General features: G+C 45.2%; 2 protein-coding genes across 2 annotated transcripts; both read left to right on the top strand.

The window, feature by feature from the left end:
* The first annotated feature begins 8,468 nt into the window (after window positions 1-8,468).
* On the top strand, window positions 8,469-8,960 carry LOC141601645 (uncharacterized). Its single transcript, XM_074421941.1, has one exon. It carries the CDS (start codon window positions 8,469-8,471, stop codon window positions 8,958-8,960), a length of 492 nt encoding a protein of 163 aa, XP_074278042.1.
* Window positions 8,961-9,682: 722 nt separating this feature from the next.
* LOC141601644 (uncharacterized) lies at window positions 9,683-10,210 on the top strand. The gene has a single exon (XM_074421939.1). The coding sequence runs from the start codon at window positions 9,683-9,685 to the stop codon at window positions 10,208-10,210; it is 528 nt and encodes a 175-aa protein (XP_074278040.1).
* The last annotated feature ends 3,228 nt before the right edge of the window (window positions 10,211-13,438 follow it).

The raw sequence follows: 13,438 nt of genomic DNA, 5'->3' as shown, positions 1-13,438 counted from the left end.
AACCCCGAACAGCCATAAAGTCCCAAGCGCTAGCTGACTTTGTGTCAGACTTTAGTCCCACCCTTCAAGAACAAGCCGACAGTGAAATCTTGACCCTAAGTTGTAACACCCCCATACTCCAAGTGCCTTACCAGGACCACTCAGGTATGAAGATATTACCATCTCGGTTACCCGAGGCAATGATAATCAAATAAACAATAAAGAAACAACGTTTAAAAAGAAATACTTAGTGAAGGGTTACAATTCTCGAAACCAAAACCAAAAGTATAATACATGTTCTCAAACCGATCATTTCGTTCTAACGAAATGTAAAGAAACTACTAAGCTACAAATGAATACTTCTATCATCATATCGTGGCAATCCCAGCTATCCCAGTACTCATCTCATACTGCTCAATATCTCGCTCACCATCCCCGAATGGATCACCGCAGGTTACAAAACAACAACCGGGGTCAGTACTAATCACACAACTCAATAGATATCAACAATAAGATAAACAGGCAGCTTAACTGTCACACACACAACCACACCAATTCCAATAATCTCAATCACCGATCATCCCCTTTGGACCGATCCCGCCCGATGGGGGACCGCAGCCGTACCCACCAAATCCCCGCTCCTCATAATGCGCGATAACCCTGTCCATTAATGTGCACATCCCTTCTGTGGCGGGTTCCACATAAGGCGAAACTAGGGCGTGAAGCCACTCCCGCAAGTGACCCCACTCAGCCGAGGACACGCCTCGAGGACCATAGACAACAATCACAATCACAATCACAACCGTCACAATACAATTACTATATCAAACAATCAATCTAACACACATCAACAATCATCCCATTATGGGAGTAATACTGAGTAGGAAATCCTACCTGGAAAGCACACTATCAGACGATCTACGAAACCTCCTCCTATCATACAACATACAAATGCTACCAAATCACATACTACTCAAAAACCCCCAAATCCCTATATTAGGGTTTAACCAAATCAAAGGAAAGACAACAAAAAGGGTACATAGATCTTACCCTCGACGCAAGGATCTCAACGGTATAACCAACGATGAAAACCGACCTTCCAAACTCCGGGATTTGCTAACGATGCGATTAGGATTAGGAACGTACTTGCTTTCTCTCTTTAACAGTAAATTAGGTTTTGCAAAAGTGTTTAGAATAATGACGACGAAGGTTATATATCTTAGTCGCATAATTAACAAAACCCGAGAAAAACTCCCCGTAAACCGGCTACTCGATCGAGTACCCAAGGTACTCGATCGAGTACCCCCCTCACTCGATCGAGTATCCTAGTTACTCGATCGAGTACCCAACAGGTCAGAAACTTTTCTAAAACGCAACTTACCCTTACTCGACAGAGTAAGGCCTACTCGATAGAGTACCCGAAGACTCACAAATACGGAGTATTACAGTCTTCCCTCCTTAAAAAGAACTTCGTCCCCGAAGTTCAAACCACTACTAAACAAAGGTACTCCCCCAACGCTTCCGACTCACTACCAAAACAAAACTCAACATAAAACATGTTACTAACCCAACTCATCCCGACAAACATACCGACACAACATACAAAAAGGGTATAAAACGGTTAAAAACTCTTCGCGATCATCTCCTACCCCCCTAAAAGAAAAAAGGTTACGTCCACGTAACCATACATACCTGATCAAACAGAAAAGGGTAACGCTCTTTCATAGCTTCCTCTGGCTCCCTTGTAGCTTCCTCAGTCTCGTGGTTAGACCAAAGGATCTTAAGCAAAACTGTCTCACCACTCCTAGTCTTCCTAACCTTTCGGTCAAGAATCTGCTTAGGCACCTCAAGATATGATAAGGACTCATCTAGCTCTAAGCTCTCTGCCTCTAACACATGTGACGGATCACTCACATACTTCCGCAGCTGCGATACATGAAACACATTATGCACTCTCTCTAACGCAGCTGGTAAAGCCAGACGATATGCAACTTCCCCAACTCGCTCTAAGATCTCATAAGGCCTGATAAACTTCTGGCTTAGCTTGCCTTTCTTCCCAAATCTCATAACCCCACGCATAGGAGACACTTTCAAAAGAACCTTGTCCCCAACTTGAAACTCTATGTCCCTGCGATGTAGATCTGCATAACTCTTTTGCCTATCCTGAGCTGCTCTCATCCGTTCCCTGATCATCTTAATCTGTTCCACCATCTCATGCACCATCTCTGGTCCTAAAACCACTGCCTCAGCACTATCGTCCCAACAAATCGAACTCCTACATCTCCTCCCATACAAAGCCTCAAACGGTGCCATACCAATACTAGTGTGATAGCTGTTATTGTAAGAAAATTCTATCAAGTCCAACCTCTGTTCCCAGCTACCACCAAAATCCATCACACAAGCTCGCAACATATCCTCAAGAGTCTTGATTGTTCTCTCAGTCTGTCCGTCTGTCGCAGGATGAAATGCTGTACTCATCTTCAAAGTTGTTCCCAACGATTCTTGCAACTCTTTCCAAAACCTTGATATAAATCTCGCATCTCTGTCAGACACTATGTCCTTAGGGACTCCATGTAACTTAAGCACGTTCTTTCGATAGGCCACAGCCAATTGTGCTTTAGTCCATGTATCTTTCATTGGAACAAAGTGAGCTGACTTTGTCAGTCGATCCACTATTACCCAAATCATGTTATTACCTTGTTGACTCTTTGGCAAACCCACATTAAAATCCATGGAAATGGATTCCCACTTCCACTCAAGTACCTCTAAAGACTGAATCTTACCCTGTGGTTGTCGCTGTTCCCCTTTAACTCTCTGGCATGTCAAACAACGGGACACAAACTCAGCTGTCTTTTTCTTCATCCCAGGCCACCAAAACGTTTTCTTCAAATCCTTGTATAGCTTGTCACCACCTGGATGTACTGAATATGGTGTACAATGCGCCTCTGTCATGATTGTCTTTTTCAACTCCTCATCATTAGGGACACACCACCTACCATCGAACCTCAAACTACCATCTGTGTGAATGGAGAATCGAGACACTGTCCCTTTCTCTACTCCAGCTCTCCACTCAACTATCTTAGGATCCAACGCCTACTTACCTCGAATGTCATCATAAAACTCAAGCTGCACTGTCACATCACCCATGGCATCTCCTTTCTGCATCATATGTATCCCAAACCTCGCTACCTCATCTCTCAGCCTCATCAAAGATAGAGCTGTACACAGAGAATGTACACTCTTCCTTCTCAAAGCATCAGCAACTACATTGGCCTTCCCTTCATGGTAGATAATTTCCATGTCATAATCGCCAATTAGCTCCATCCACCTCCTCTGTCTCATGTTCAACTCCTTTTTAGTGAAAATGTACTTGAGACTCTTGTGATCAGAAAATACCTTAAAGATTGCTCCATAAAGGTAATGTCTCCAAATCTTGAGAGCAAACACCACCGCACCCAACTCCAGATCATGAGTAGGGTAGTTCTCCTCATAAGGCTTCAATTGCCTAGAAGCATAGGCAATCACTTTACCGTTCTGCATCAACACACATACCAACCCATTCTTTGAGGCATCTGTATAAACCTCAAAGTTCTCGATCCCTTAAGGCACTGCTAAGACAGGAGCTGTGGTCAAACGCTCCTTTAATGTTTGGAACGCCGTCTCACAACTCTCATCCCAACGAAACATGTTCTCTTTCCTCATCAACGCGGTCATAGGTCTAGCTATCTTGGAGAAATCTTTCACGAACCGTCTGTAGTACCCAGCTAAACCCATAAAACTCCTGATCTTAGCAACATTCTTTGGTGCTTCCCACTTTGTCACTGCTTCTATCTTTGCCGGATCCATAGCTACTCCATCTTTAGAGATCACATGCCCCAGAAAAGCAACTTTCTCTAACCAGAACTCACACTTGGATAGCTTAGCATACAACTCATGCTCCCTCAAAGTTTGCAACACGATTATCAGATGCTCCTCATGCTCCTCCTTAGTCTTGGAGTAGACTAAGATATCGTCGATAAACACCACTACAAACTTGTCCAAAAACTGTCTAAAGATCTTATTCATCAAATTCATAAACACTGCCGGTACATTAGACAACCCAAACGGCATCACCACATACTCATAATGGCCATACCTCGACGTGAAAGTTGTCTTTGGTATCTCCACCTCTCTAATCTTCACTTGATGGTACCCCGACCTCAAATCAATCTTAGAAAAGACTGATGCACCACTCAACTGATCAAACAGGTCATCTATCCTTGGCAAAGGATACTTGTTCTTCACCGTCACTCGGTTTAGCTCTCTGTAGTCTATGCACAACCTCAGACTCCCATCTTTCTTCTTCACAAAAAGAACTGGTGCTCCCCACGGCGATACACTAGGTCTAATGTATCCCTTCTCTATCAAATCATCCAACTGCTTCCTAAGCTCCTCCATCTCCTTAGGACCCATACGGTACGGTGCCTTAGAGATTGGCCCCGTCCCTGGTTTCAACTCTACTGTGAAATATATCTCTCTTCTCGGCGGCAACCCCGGAATCTCCTCTGGAAACACGTCCCCAAACTCTCCCACCACTGGTATCTGATCAACTGTCGGACCCTCTATCCGGTCATATCTCACATGGCACAATATCAAAGGACATCCCTTCCTAAGATATGACTTCAAAGTAACAGCTGCAATCAACTTAACTTTGGGTTTGACTAGAAACCCACGATAAGACACACTAACGCCCTTAGGACCTCTTAAAGACACTTTCTTTTGATGATAGTCTATCTTAGCTTTATACTTTCCCAGCCAATCCATCCCAACTATCATCTCAAAACCGTCAAAAGGAAACTCTAGCAAGTCTACAGGGAAATCAACTTGCCCAACTATCATAGGTACATCCCTATATAACCTCCCATAAGATACAGACTCACCCGAAGGTATAAAAACTTTCTCACTAACAGACTCATACACCCTTAAACCCAACCGTTTAACATGACTCGAAGATACAAACGACTGAGAAGCCCCCGAATCAAACAAAACAAAGGTATGAATACCATTAACAAGAAAAGTACCGGTGATAACGTGTGCATCCTCCTCAGCTGCTTTCTTCTCCATCATGAATAACTTTCCATCGGTCTTCGTCCACCTCCCCGGACAAGATCTTGGTGATGTGGTCGGCTTAGCACCCGACCCTTGATTGTTGTTGTTGTTCGTTGGTGGTTTCTGATAAGAATTACCGCCGTTGCGGTTGCCTCCACTCTGGTAACTCTGACTTCCCCGGTTTGGCCATGACCCAGCCGGTCTATTGCTCGCATAGCTCGCCGAGGTCTCCGGAAAGTTCCGGTGCACTTGTGCACTCATGTCTCTTGTGGCCTACACCACCACGGCTATAGCAGGTCACTCCCCAACTACCACTAACACTTCCACGGCCACGCCCAAAGGAAGCCCCAAAGATCGAATCGACCCTTAAGAAAACCCCTTAGGATCGATTGTGGTTGCCTTTCTTGTGATTAGATTGGCCACCACCCTCGCTCTCAGACTTCCTTTTCTCACCACCTGACCTCTCCTGAGCCATCTCCACCAACCTCTCAGCTCTCCCAGCCCTCTCATAAGCTTCCTTAACATCAGTAAGGACTCTCACGGGTAACTTATCCATAATCTTAGGGGTCAACCCCCTCTAAAACCTCAACGCCAAATTCTCCTCACTCAAACCCATATCCTCAGCATACCTAGACTTATCATTAAACTGCCTGTAGTACTCGGCCACAGACATCTCAGCGGTCATCTTGAAACTGTCAAACTCTTCTCTCAACTTACTCCTCACATGCTCCGATACGAACTCATTTCTCACAGCCCTACAAAACTCCTCCCAAGGTATAGCAGGTAAACCTTGGTTTGTATATATCTCCTTAGCACTCACTTTCACCGTATCCCACCACTTGCCAGCTGCCTCCCTCAGATAGAACGCAACTTGTTCCACTCTCATCTCATCAGGACACTGAACCAAATCCAATATGTTCTCCATCTCTCTAAGCCAGCTATCAAGAAGGTTCGGCTCCCCAACCCCCTTGTACTCTTTCGGGTTAAACCTCGCTATATAGAGGCTGATTTTAGAGTGATCAACCTCTTTCTCCTTATCCTTATCCTTATCTTTGCCCACAGTCTTTAAAGCCTCAGTGAGAGCATCCTGATGCTCCAACATCTTAACGATGTCATCTATGTTCATAAGCTCAGCTCTCGCATACAAAGCAGTCTTCTTGGGCGGCATCTTGAAACTATATCAGAAAAGGGGTGGATATAAACATACGCGCCAAAACCTCAAAACAACAAAACATGCTGCCCAGAACCTACTCGATCGAGTTCCCAAACATACTCGATCGAGTAACGGGCTGCTCGATCGAGTGCCCACCATACTCGATCGAGTGCCCCAACATCAGACCCCAAACAGACCTTCTGATCTCTAACATACTCGACCGAGTAGCTAGGCTACTCGATCGAGTGACCCCCTACTCGATCGAGTGCCCGAGGTACTCGATCGAGTGCCCAAAAACACGATTCTGGACTCAAAATCGTCAAAAACCCACCCGATCAAGTCAGTCCCACTCGATCGAGTCATGCTAACTCAGAAACGCTACCCGCATGCTATATCATATGCTAACATGCTAAAAACTTTATAAAACCAACGTTATAACATAACTAAACATATAATGCTACGCATCTTTTCATACGATTCACGAAATCCTTATATCATGTTATTAAACGCCAAATTGTAAACATTCATCATGTTCCTCATTCCAACAACAAGTCTACATATATCATCAACCTTTCTTTCATATTCTCAGCTTTCTACTTCTCCAACAGTTACACATACTTCATCACATTCACACACAAGTTAACCAAACAACACATACGACCTTGACATACACCCCCCATGTGACCGGTTCAAAATTGTAGGGCAAGTTCGCGACTTCAGGACGTCTCCCAAGCCTTTGCATTAGCTCCTACAACCTTTACCCCGGGTTCTTTTTAATTGACTCCCTATGTTCATTGGGTTCATTGGTTACAGGTTTCAGGATCGTCGCTCTGATACCATTTGTAACACCCCCATACTCCAAGTGCCTTACCAGGACCACTCAGGTATGAAGATATTACCATCTCGGTTACCCTAGGCAATGATAATCAAATAAACAATAAAGAAACAACGTTTAAATAGAAATAGTTAGCGAAGGGTTACAATTCTCGAAACCAAAACCAAAAGTATAATACATGTTCTCAAACCGATCATTTCTTGTTCTAATGAAATGTAAAGAAACTACTAAGCTACAGCGGAAGACTTCTATCATCATATCGTGGCAATCCCAGCTATCCCAGTACTCATTTCATACCTGCTCAATATCTGCTCACCATCCCCGAATGGATCACCCCAGGTTTACAAAACAACAACCGGGTCAGTACTAATCACACAACTCAATATATATCAACAATAAGATAAACAGACGGCTTAACCGTCACACACACAACCACACCAATTCCAACAATCTCAATCACCGATCGTCCACTTTGGACGAGTCCCGCCGATGGGGGACCGCAGTCGTACCCACCAAATCCCCGCTCCTCATAATGAGCGATAACCCTGTCCATTAATGTGCACATCCCTTCTGTGGCGGGTTCCACAGAAGGCGAAACTAGGGCGTGAAGCCACTCCCGCAAGTGACCCCACTCAGCCGAGGACACGCCTCGAGGACCATAGACAACAATCACAATCACAATCACAACCGTCACAATACAATTACTATATCAAACAATCAATCACAACACATCAACAATCATCCCATTATGGGACTAATACTGAGTAAGAAATCTTACCTGGAAAGCACACTATCAGACGATCTCTACAGCTGTATCAAAAAGCTTCCTCTACGAAACCTCCTCCTATCATACAACATACAAATGCTACCAAATCACATACTACTCAAAAACCCCCAAATCCCTATATTAGGGTTTAACCAAATCAAATGAAAGACAACAAAAAGGGTACATAGATCTTACCCTCGACGCAAGGATCTCAACGGTATAACCAACGATGAAAACCGACCTTCCAAACTCCGGGATTTGCTAACGATGCGATTAGGATTAGGAACGTACTTGCTTTCTCTCTTTAACAGTAAATTAGGTTTTGCAAAAGTGTTTAGAATAATGACGACGAAGGTTATATATCTTAATCGCATAATTAACAAAACCCGAGAAAAACTCCCCGTAAACCGGCTACTCGATCGAGTACCCAAGGTACTCGATTGAGTACCCCCTTACTCGATCGAGTATCCTAGTTACTCGATCGAGTACCCAACAGGTCAGAAACTTTTCTAAAACGCAAATTACCCTTACTCGACAGAGTAAGGCCTACTTGATAGAGTACCCGAAGACTCACAAATACGGAGTATTACATAAGTGAGGCTAAAGGGGATCAGATATGAGATTTACATATTGATAGGGCATCCAATATGAAGGGAGCAGGGGTAGGACTGGTCCTGAAATCACCTCAGGAGGAACAGATAATACAGGAAGTACGGTGTGAGTTCAAAGCAACGAATAACGAGGCTGAATACGAGGCCCTAATATTAGGACTCCAATTAGCCTTAGAATTGCAAATCAGCCGCATCGAGGTGTATAGTGACTCCAAACTGATAGTAAACCATGTGAATAACGTATACACGACCATGGATCCTAAAATTATAGCCTACCTGGAAGTTGCGAAGGAGCTCAAACTCCTCTTTGCCTCCTTCCACATCCAGCAGATACCAAGGGATCAGAATGTTGAAGCGGATGCTCTTGCCACCCTGGGAGCAGCCTTCACTCCAGGGGCAGTGGGTACTATACCATTCATATATGTCATGAAACCTGCCTTATGTCAGAATGAACAGCAGAACGCCAGTAAGGCTATAACCACCCAGGGGACAAACGAAGCGGGGATACTGTGTACTGCCACACCCTAGGAAGAGATTGATGATTGGCGCAAGCCTTACATTAGTTGGCTACGTGATGAGGTATTACCACCTGACCAAAAAGACACCAGGAGCTTCAAAATTAAATCCTCCAGATTCGTACTCATTGATGGTATCCTATTTCGGAAGTTCTTGGCAGACCCTATCTGAGGTGCTTAAGCATACAGGAGGCACATGCAGTAATGTGTGATATCCACAGTGGTGATTGTGGAAATCACACAGGGGGTAGGCGCCTGTCCAACAAGACACTAAGACAGGGTTACTTCTGGCCTACCATGAGGAAGGACGCCATAGATTACGTCAAGAAATGCGAAGAATGCCAAAGGCACACTCCTGTCAGCCACCAGCCAGCAGAACATATGCATCCGATCATCTCGCCTTAGCCTTTTATGAAATGGGGAATGGACATTATGGGACCATTATCCCGTGATTCTGGAAACAGGGCGTACATGCTGGCAATGACGGATTACTTCTCTAAATGGATAGAGGCAGAAGCTTTCCCTCAAATCCAGGAGAAGCATGTGATATCTTTCATCAAGAGGAACATAGTCAGCAGATATGGCATCCCTTCAGAAATCAAATGTGACAACGGGTCACAATTTATATCCAACAGAACGGAAGACTACTGCGCCAGGTGGAACATCAAGCTGTTTAAGTCCACTCCTAGGAATCCGCAATACAACGGTCAGGCAGAATCCAGCAACAAGATAGTCATGAAGAACCTGAAAAGAAGGCTGGAGGAGATAGGAGGCAACTGGGCAGATGAGCTCCCCTTCGTGCTGTGGTTTGATATAACTACCCCCAAAGTGGCAACAGGTCAAACACCATTCAGTCTGGTATATGGGGCCGAGGCAATTATTCCCTCTGAGGTGCAAGTATCGATGCATCGATATGCCAATGCCACCGAAGAGAGGAACCAGGTAGAAATGGCTAGCAGCCTGGATACCATTGATGAGCCAAGGACCAGCGCCCAAATTAGGATGGCAGCCTACAAGCAGACAGCTGCCAGGAGTTACAACAAAAACGTAAGGCTGAGAACGCTGCAGGTAAGGGACCTGGTACTCAGGAAGGTATACCCAAACACCAAGAATCAGAGTGCAGGCAAATTCGCCTACAATTGGGAAGGTCCCTACCGCATAGAAGGCATAGTGGGTAATGAGGCATACAAGTTGGAGACTATGGATGCGGAAGCTGTCCCTAGATCCTGGAACATCATTCACCTTAAAAAGTATTATGTCTGAGGTTCCAGGTGCAGGACCAAGAAGTTCTACCTCCAACAGGTACATCCCAGGACCCTTGAATCCTAGCATTCAGTACTTCAGAAACCTTAGAACATGAACTAACTTGCTAAAAGTGTCTTTGATTAAGCAGCTATTGCTTCAAGGGGAACAACCCCATAACCCACTTGCTGGAGCCACAGCTCACTCTCTCATAAGGTACATACGCAAAGAACTAATCATTTTCTTTCGTACCGCCTGACTGTACCACCTGCATTGGTCTAACAGTAACATCTCTTTTGACAGCAGGAACAACTAAGTCACCAGGTAAGGTCTTTCGTTCAGTACGCACGTGCTAAGTCTCCTGAATTCAGTAGGTACTACTAAGGAAATGACAACTTACAACGTATCTTTCAAATCCTTTGAGTCAAAACCCTTTTTCTTATTTTCCCTTGGTGTCAACTTCACAGGTGTCAAAGGAGCAAAATCTGGAAGCAACGTACTTAGTATTTCAAAAGGCCAAAATGAAACTCAATTTCTTTTAAGTTGTTGTAAAACTCTGGGGGAACACACTTTGGGCTCCCTAAACTATTTTGGATTTATGAAATTGCTTCCATTTTTAGGTTTATCATTGTTTTTGGATTGAATGTGGATATGGTAAGTTGAATATTAAGGCAATATCCTAGTAGGCTAACTGATGAACACGAACTAGCAAATTGTTCCTCCCGCAGGAAGTACCCAATGTGCGCGTGGTCGAAACAGAGGAATTCGAGCATCCCGATGGACAGAAAGCTCCCTGAACCACTATAGACACCTCAACAAGTACGAAGCCGGCACACAAACAGAAAGAACAAAAAAATTGCTAGCAAAATAACAGAAGGAACAAAACGGAATTTTCATAAACACCCCTCAGTAGGGGGGACTTGAAAAGTTAGTATTTTTGCCCCTCCTATGAGGAAAAAACAAAAGAGTACTAAAAGGTGTCCAAAGCTACCAGGCACCAAGAGTTGGATTATAATGGGCCACCATACAGGGTGCCCAACAAAACATCAAGATAAAAAAATTAAAATTTTAATGCCTAAACTAGGCATCAGTAGCAGAATCCGGGGCGACACCAGCAGGAACATCTACATGGGTGTTGGGCTCCATAATAGCCTCTCCCCCAGATGGACCTTCCCCTCCCTGGGCAACAAGGGCATCCTGCCTGACCTCCCTGACCGACGCGATAGCTGGTTGTTCGGTCCTAGCACTGGTCTCTCCTTTATCACCACCCAGCAAATCGTTGGTGAGGCTGAAGTCCGGCTTGATTGGATATGCAGCATTAAACAGCCGTTCCTCCTCAGCAAGGTCCCAGTTGGAGTGTTCACCCGCCTCAAACTCCTTGATGCATTTGATCTTTGTTTCCCAGGCGGAAACCAATGTAGAGTCCAAGAGCAGATGCTTCAACAGCTCCACCTCCTTGTAATCCTCTTCCATATGCCTCTCTATCGCCCTCCTCTCAGCATCCAGCTACTTCTGGGCAGCTGCCCTCTCCTCAGCCAACTTTTTTTGGGTCGCCACCTTCTCCCTCCTAGCTAGCGCCAGATCTGCCTCCACCTTCCCCAGGTTGACGTTGAGGTTGTCCTGCAGACCTGCAAGAAGAACAGTCAGCAGCACGAACAAAATAGACCAATGAAGCATAAAGGGAATTTAAAAAGTACCTGCAGGGCGCGTCCATGAGCTTCATCTAGTACTGTAGGAAGAGGGGTATTTTCCAGGGAATGGACAACAGCAGGGAGCAGGAGCTGTTCCATTTGAGGCCAGATGGGCACCCCACTGGAGCCATACCCCTTGGGAAGGCGGAATACGGTGGAGGTATTGGGAAGAGGAGGCCTAGGAGCCAATGCAGCCAGAGGAGCAATCTCAATAAGGTCAGGCATGTTAACCGGCTCCTTTTCAGCAGGGAGCGATGGCCTCTTCCTGGGAGAAGGACCGTAGGAGGCAGAAGCAACTTGCTAGAACATAAACACAAATGACCATATAGCAAGAACGAAAACCTATAAAAAACAAAGCCTTACCAGACGACATCTGGAATTCGGCAGCTGGGGGTTCTCGCTGACTAATGTGGGTACCAACTTCCTCTTCTTCTTCTTTCTCTTTCTCTTCTTCTCTCTCTTCTTCCTCCTCTTTCTCTCCTTCACTAATGTCAAGAGGTTCGGAGGCAAATGCACCAATAGGGGAAGAAAGTACACCAGGGTAATAACGAGTTGCAATAGGAAGAGCAAATAAACGGATAATCACGCTGTGATCTCTTGAGAGAACTGGCTGCTTCAAACCTGCAGCAGTACACCAGTAAGAACATTAAGATAAAAGAAAAACGACAGACACCCAGAAACTAAAATTACCTTTAGAGGCCCCCCACTTGTCAAATAAGTACTCGGGGGTGGGGGTAAGAAAGACAATCTTAATGAAGATGAAGTTCGTATTCCAGCCTTCATCCCTCACTTTGGGAGGAAGGATCACGCCAGGGTTACTAGTGTCGCAGGACCTCAAGGTGATAAGCCCGGCAACAAAAGGCCTGAAAGTATAGAGTACGACGAGGACACCCATACCAATCCCCAGAGTGTGATCCTCAGCGAGGATGCAGAACGAAACCAGAATGCGCCATGCATGAGGCGCAAGTTGGCAGATCGCCAACCTGTAGTGACGCAAGATACTTTGCACCAAAGGAGGGAAGGGAAAAGACAAACCTTGGGTAAAAGGGCACTCGTGCAGGCATACCCAACCGGGATTATGGGCATCCGGCGCCTTTCCAGGCTGAGGAATGTGAATCTTGACCTCCTGCCCAAGGCCAAACCTCTCTCTCACCTCCTCGAGGGGGGTATCAACAAAGCTAGAATCGCACAGATAGTGATCTATAAGGATCCCAGAGGATTAGAAGGGAGAGAGAGCAGTAGCAGATGGACCCCCACGAGGAGAAGGAGGAGGAGCGGTACGACGGATAGCCTTTTTTACCATGATTGCGAAGTTTAGAGGTGAAAAAATTAAGAGAGAGGGAAGAAAGTAAGGAGTTTACCTGGTGGATATGGAGACTTTATAAGAAGGGAGGGAGAGTAGAGGGTTTTAGGGAAAGGGGTTAATAAGGACGGGAATAAAGGAAGTGGGAGGGGGAGGGTTATATTTATAACCAAAGGGAGTTAAGAGAGGAAGTTAAGAGAGGGAGTTATGATAAGGGAGTTATGGGAGGGAGTTAGGTTGGGGGATCGAGGGAAA

Source organism: Silene latifolia, chromosome 9, assembly GCF_048544455.1.
Source record: "Silene latifolia isolate original U9 population chromosome 9, ASM4854445v1, whole genome shotgun sequence".
In the NCBI taxonomy this organism is placed as follows: domain Eukaryota; kingdom Viridiplantae; phylum Streptophyta; class Magnoliopsida; order Caryophyllales; family Caryophyllaceae; genus Silene; species Silene latifolia.
This window is presented reverse-complemented; position numbering and strand designations above follow the sequence as displayed.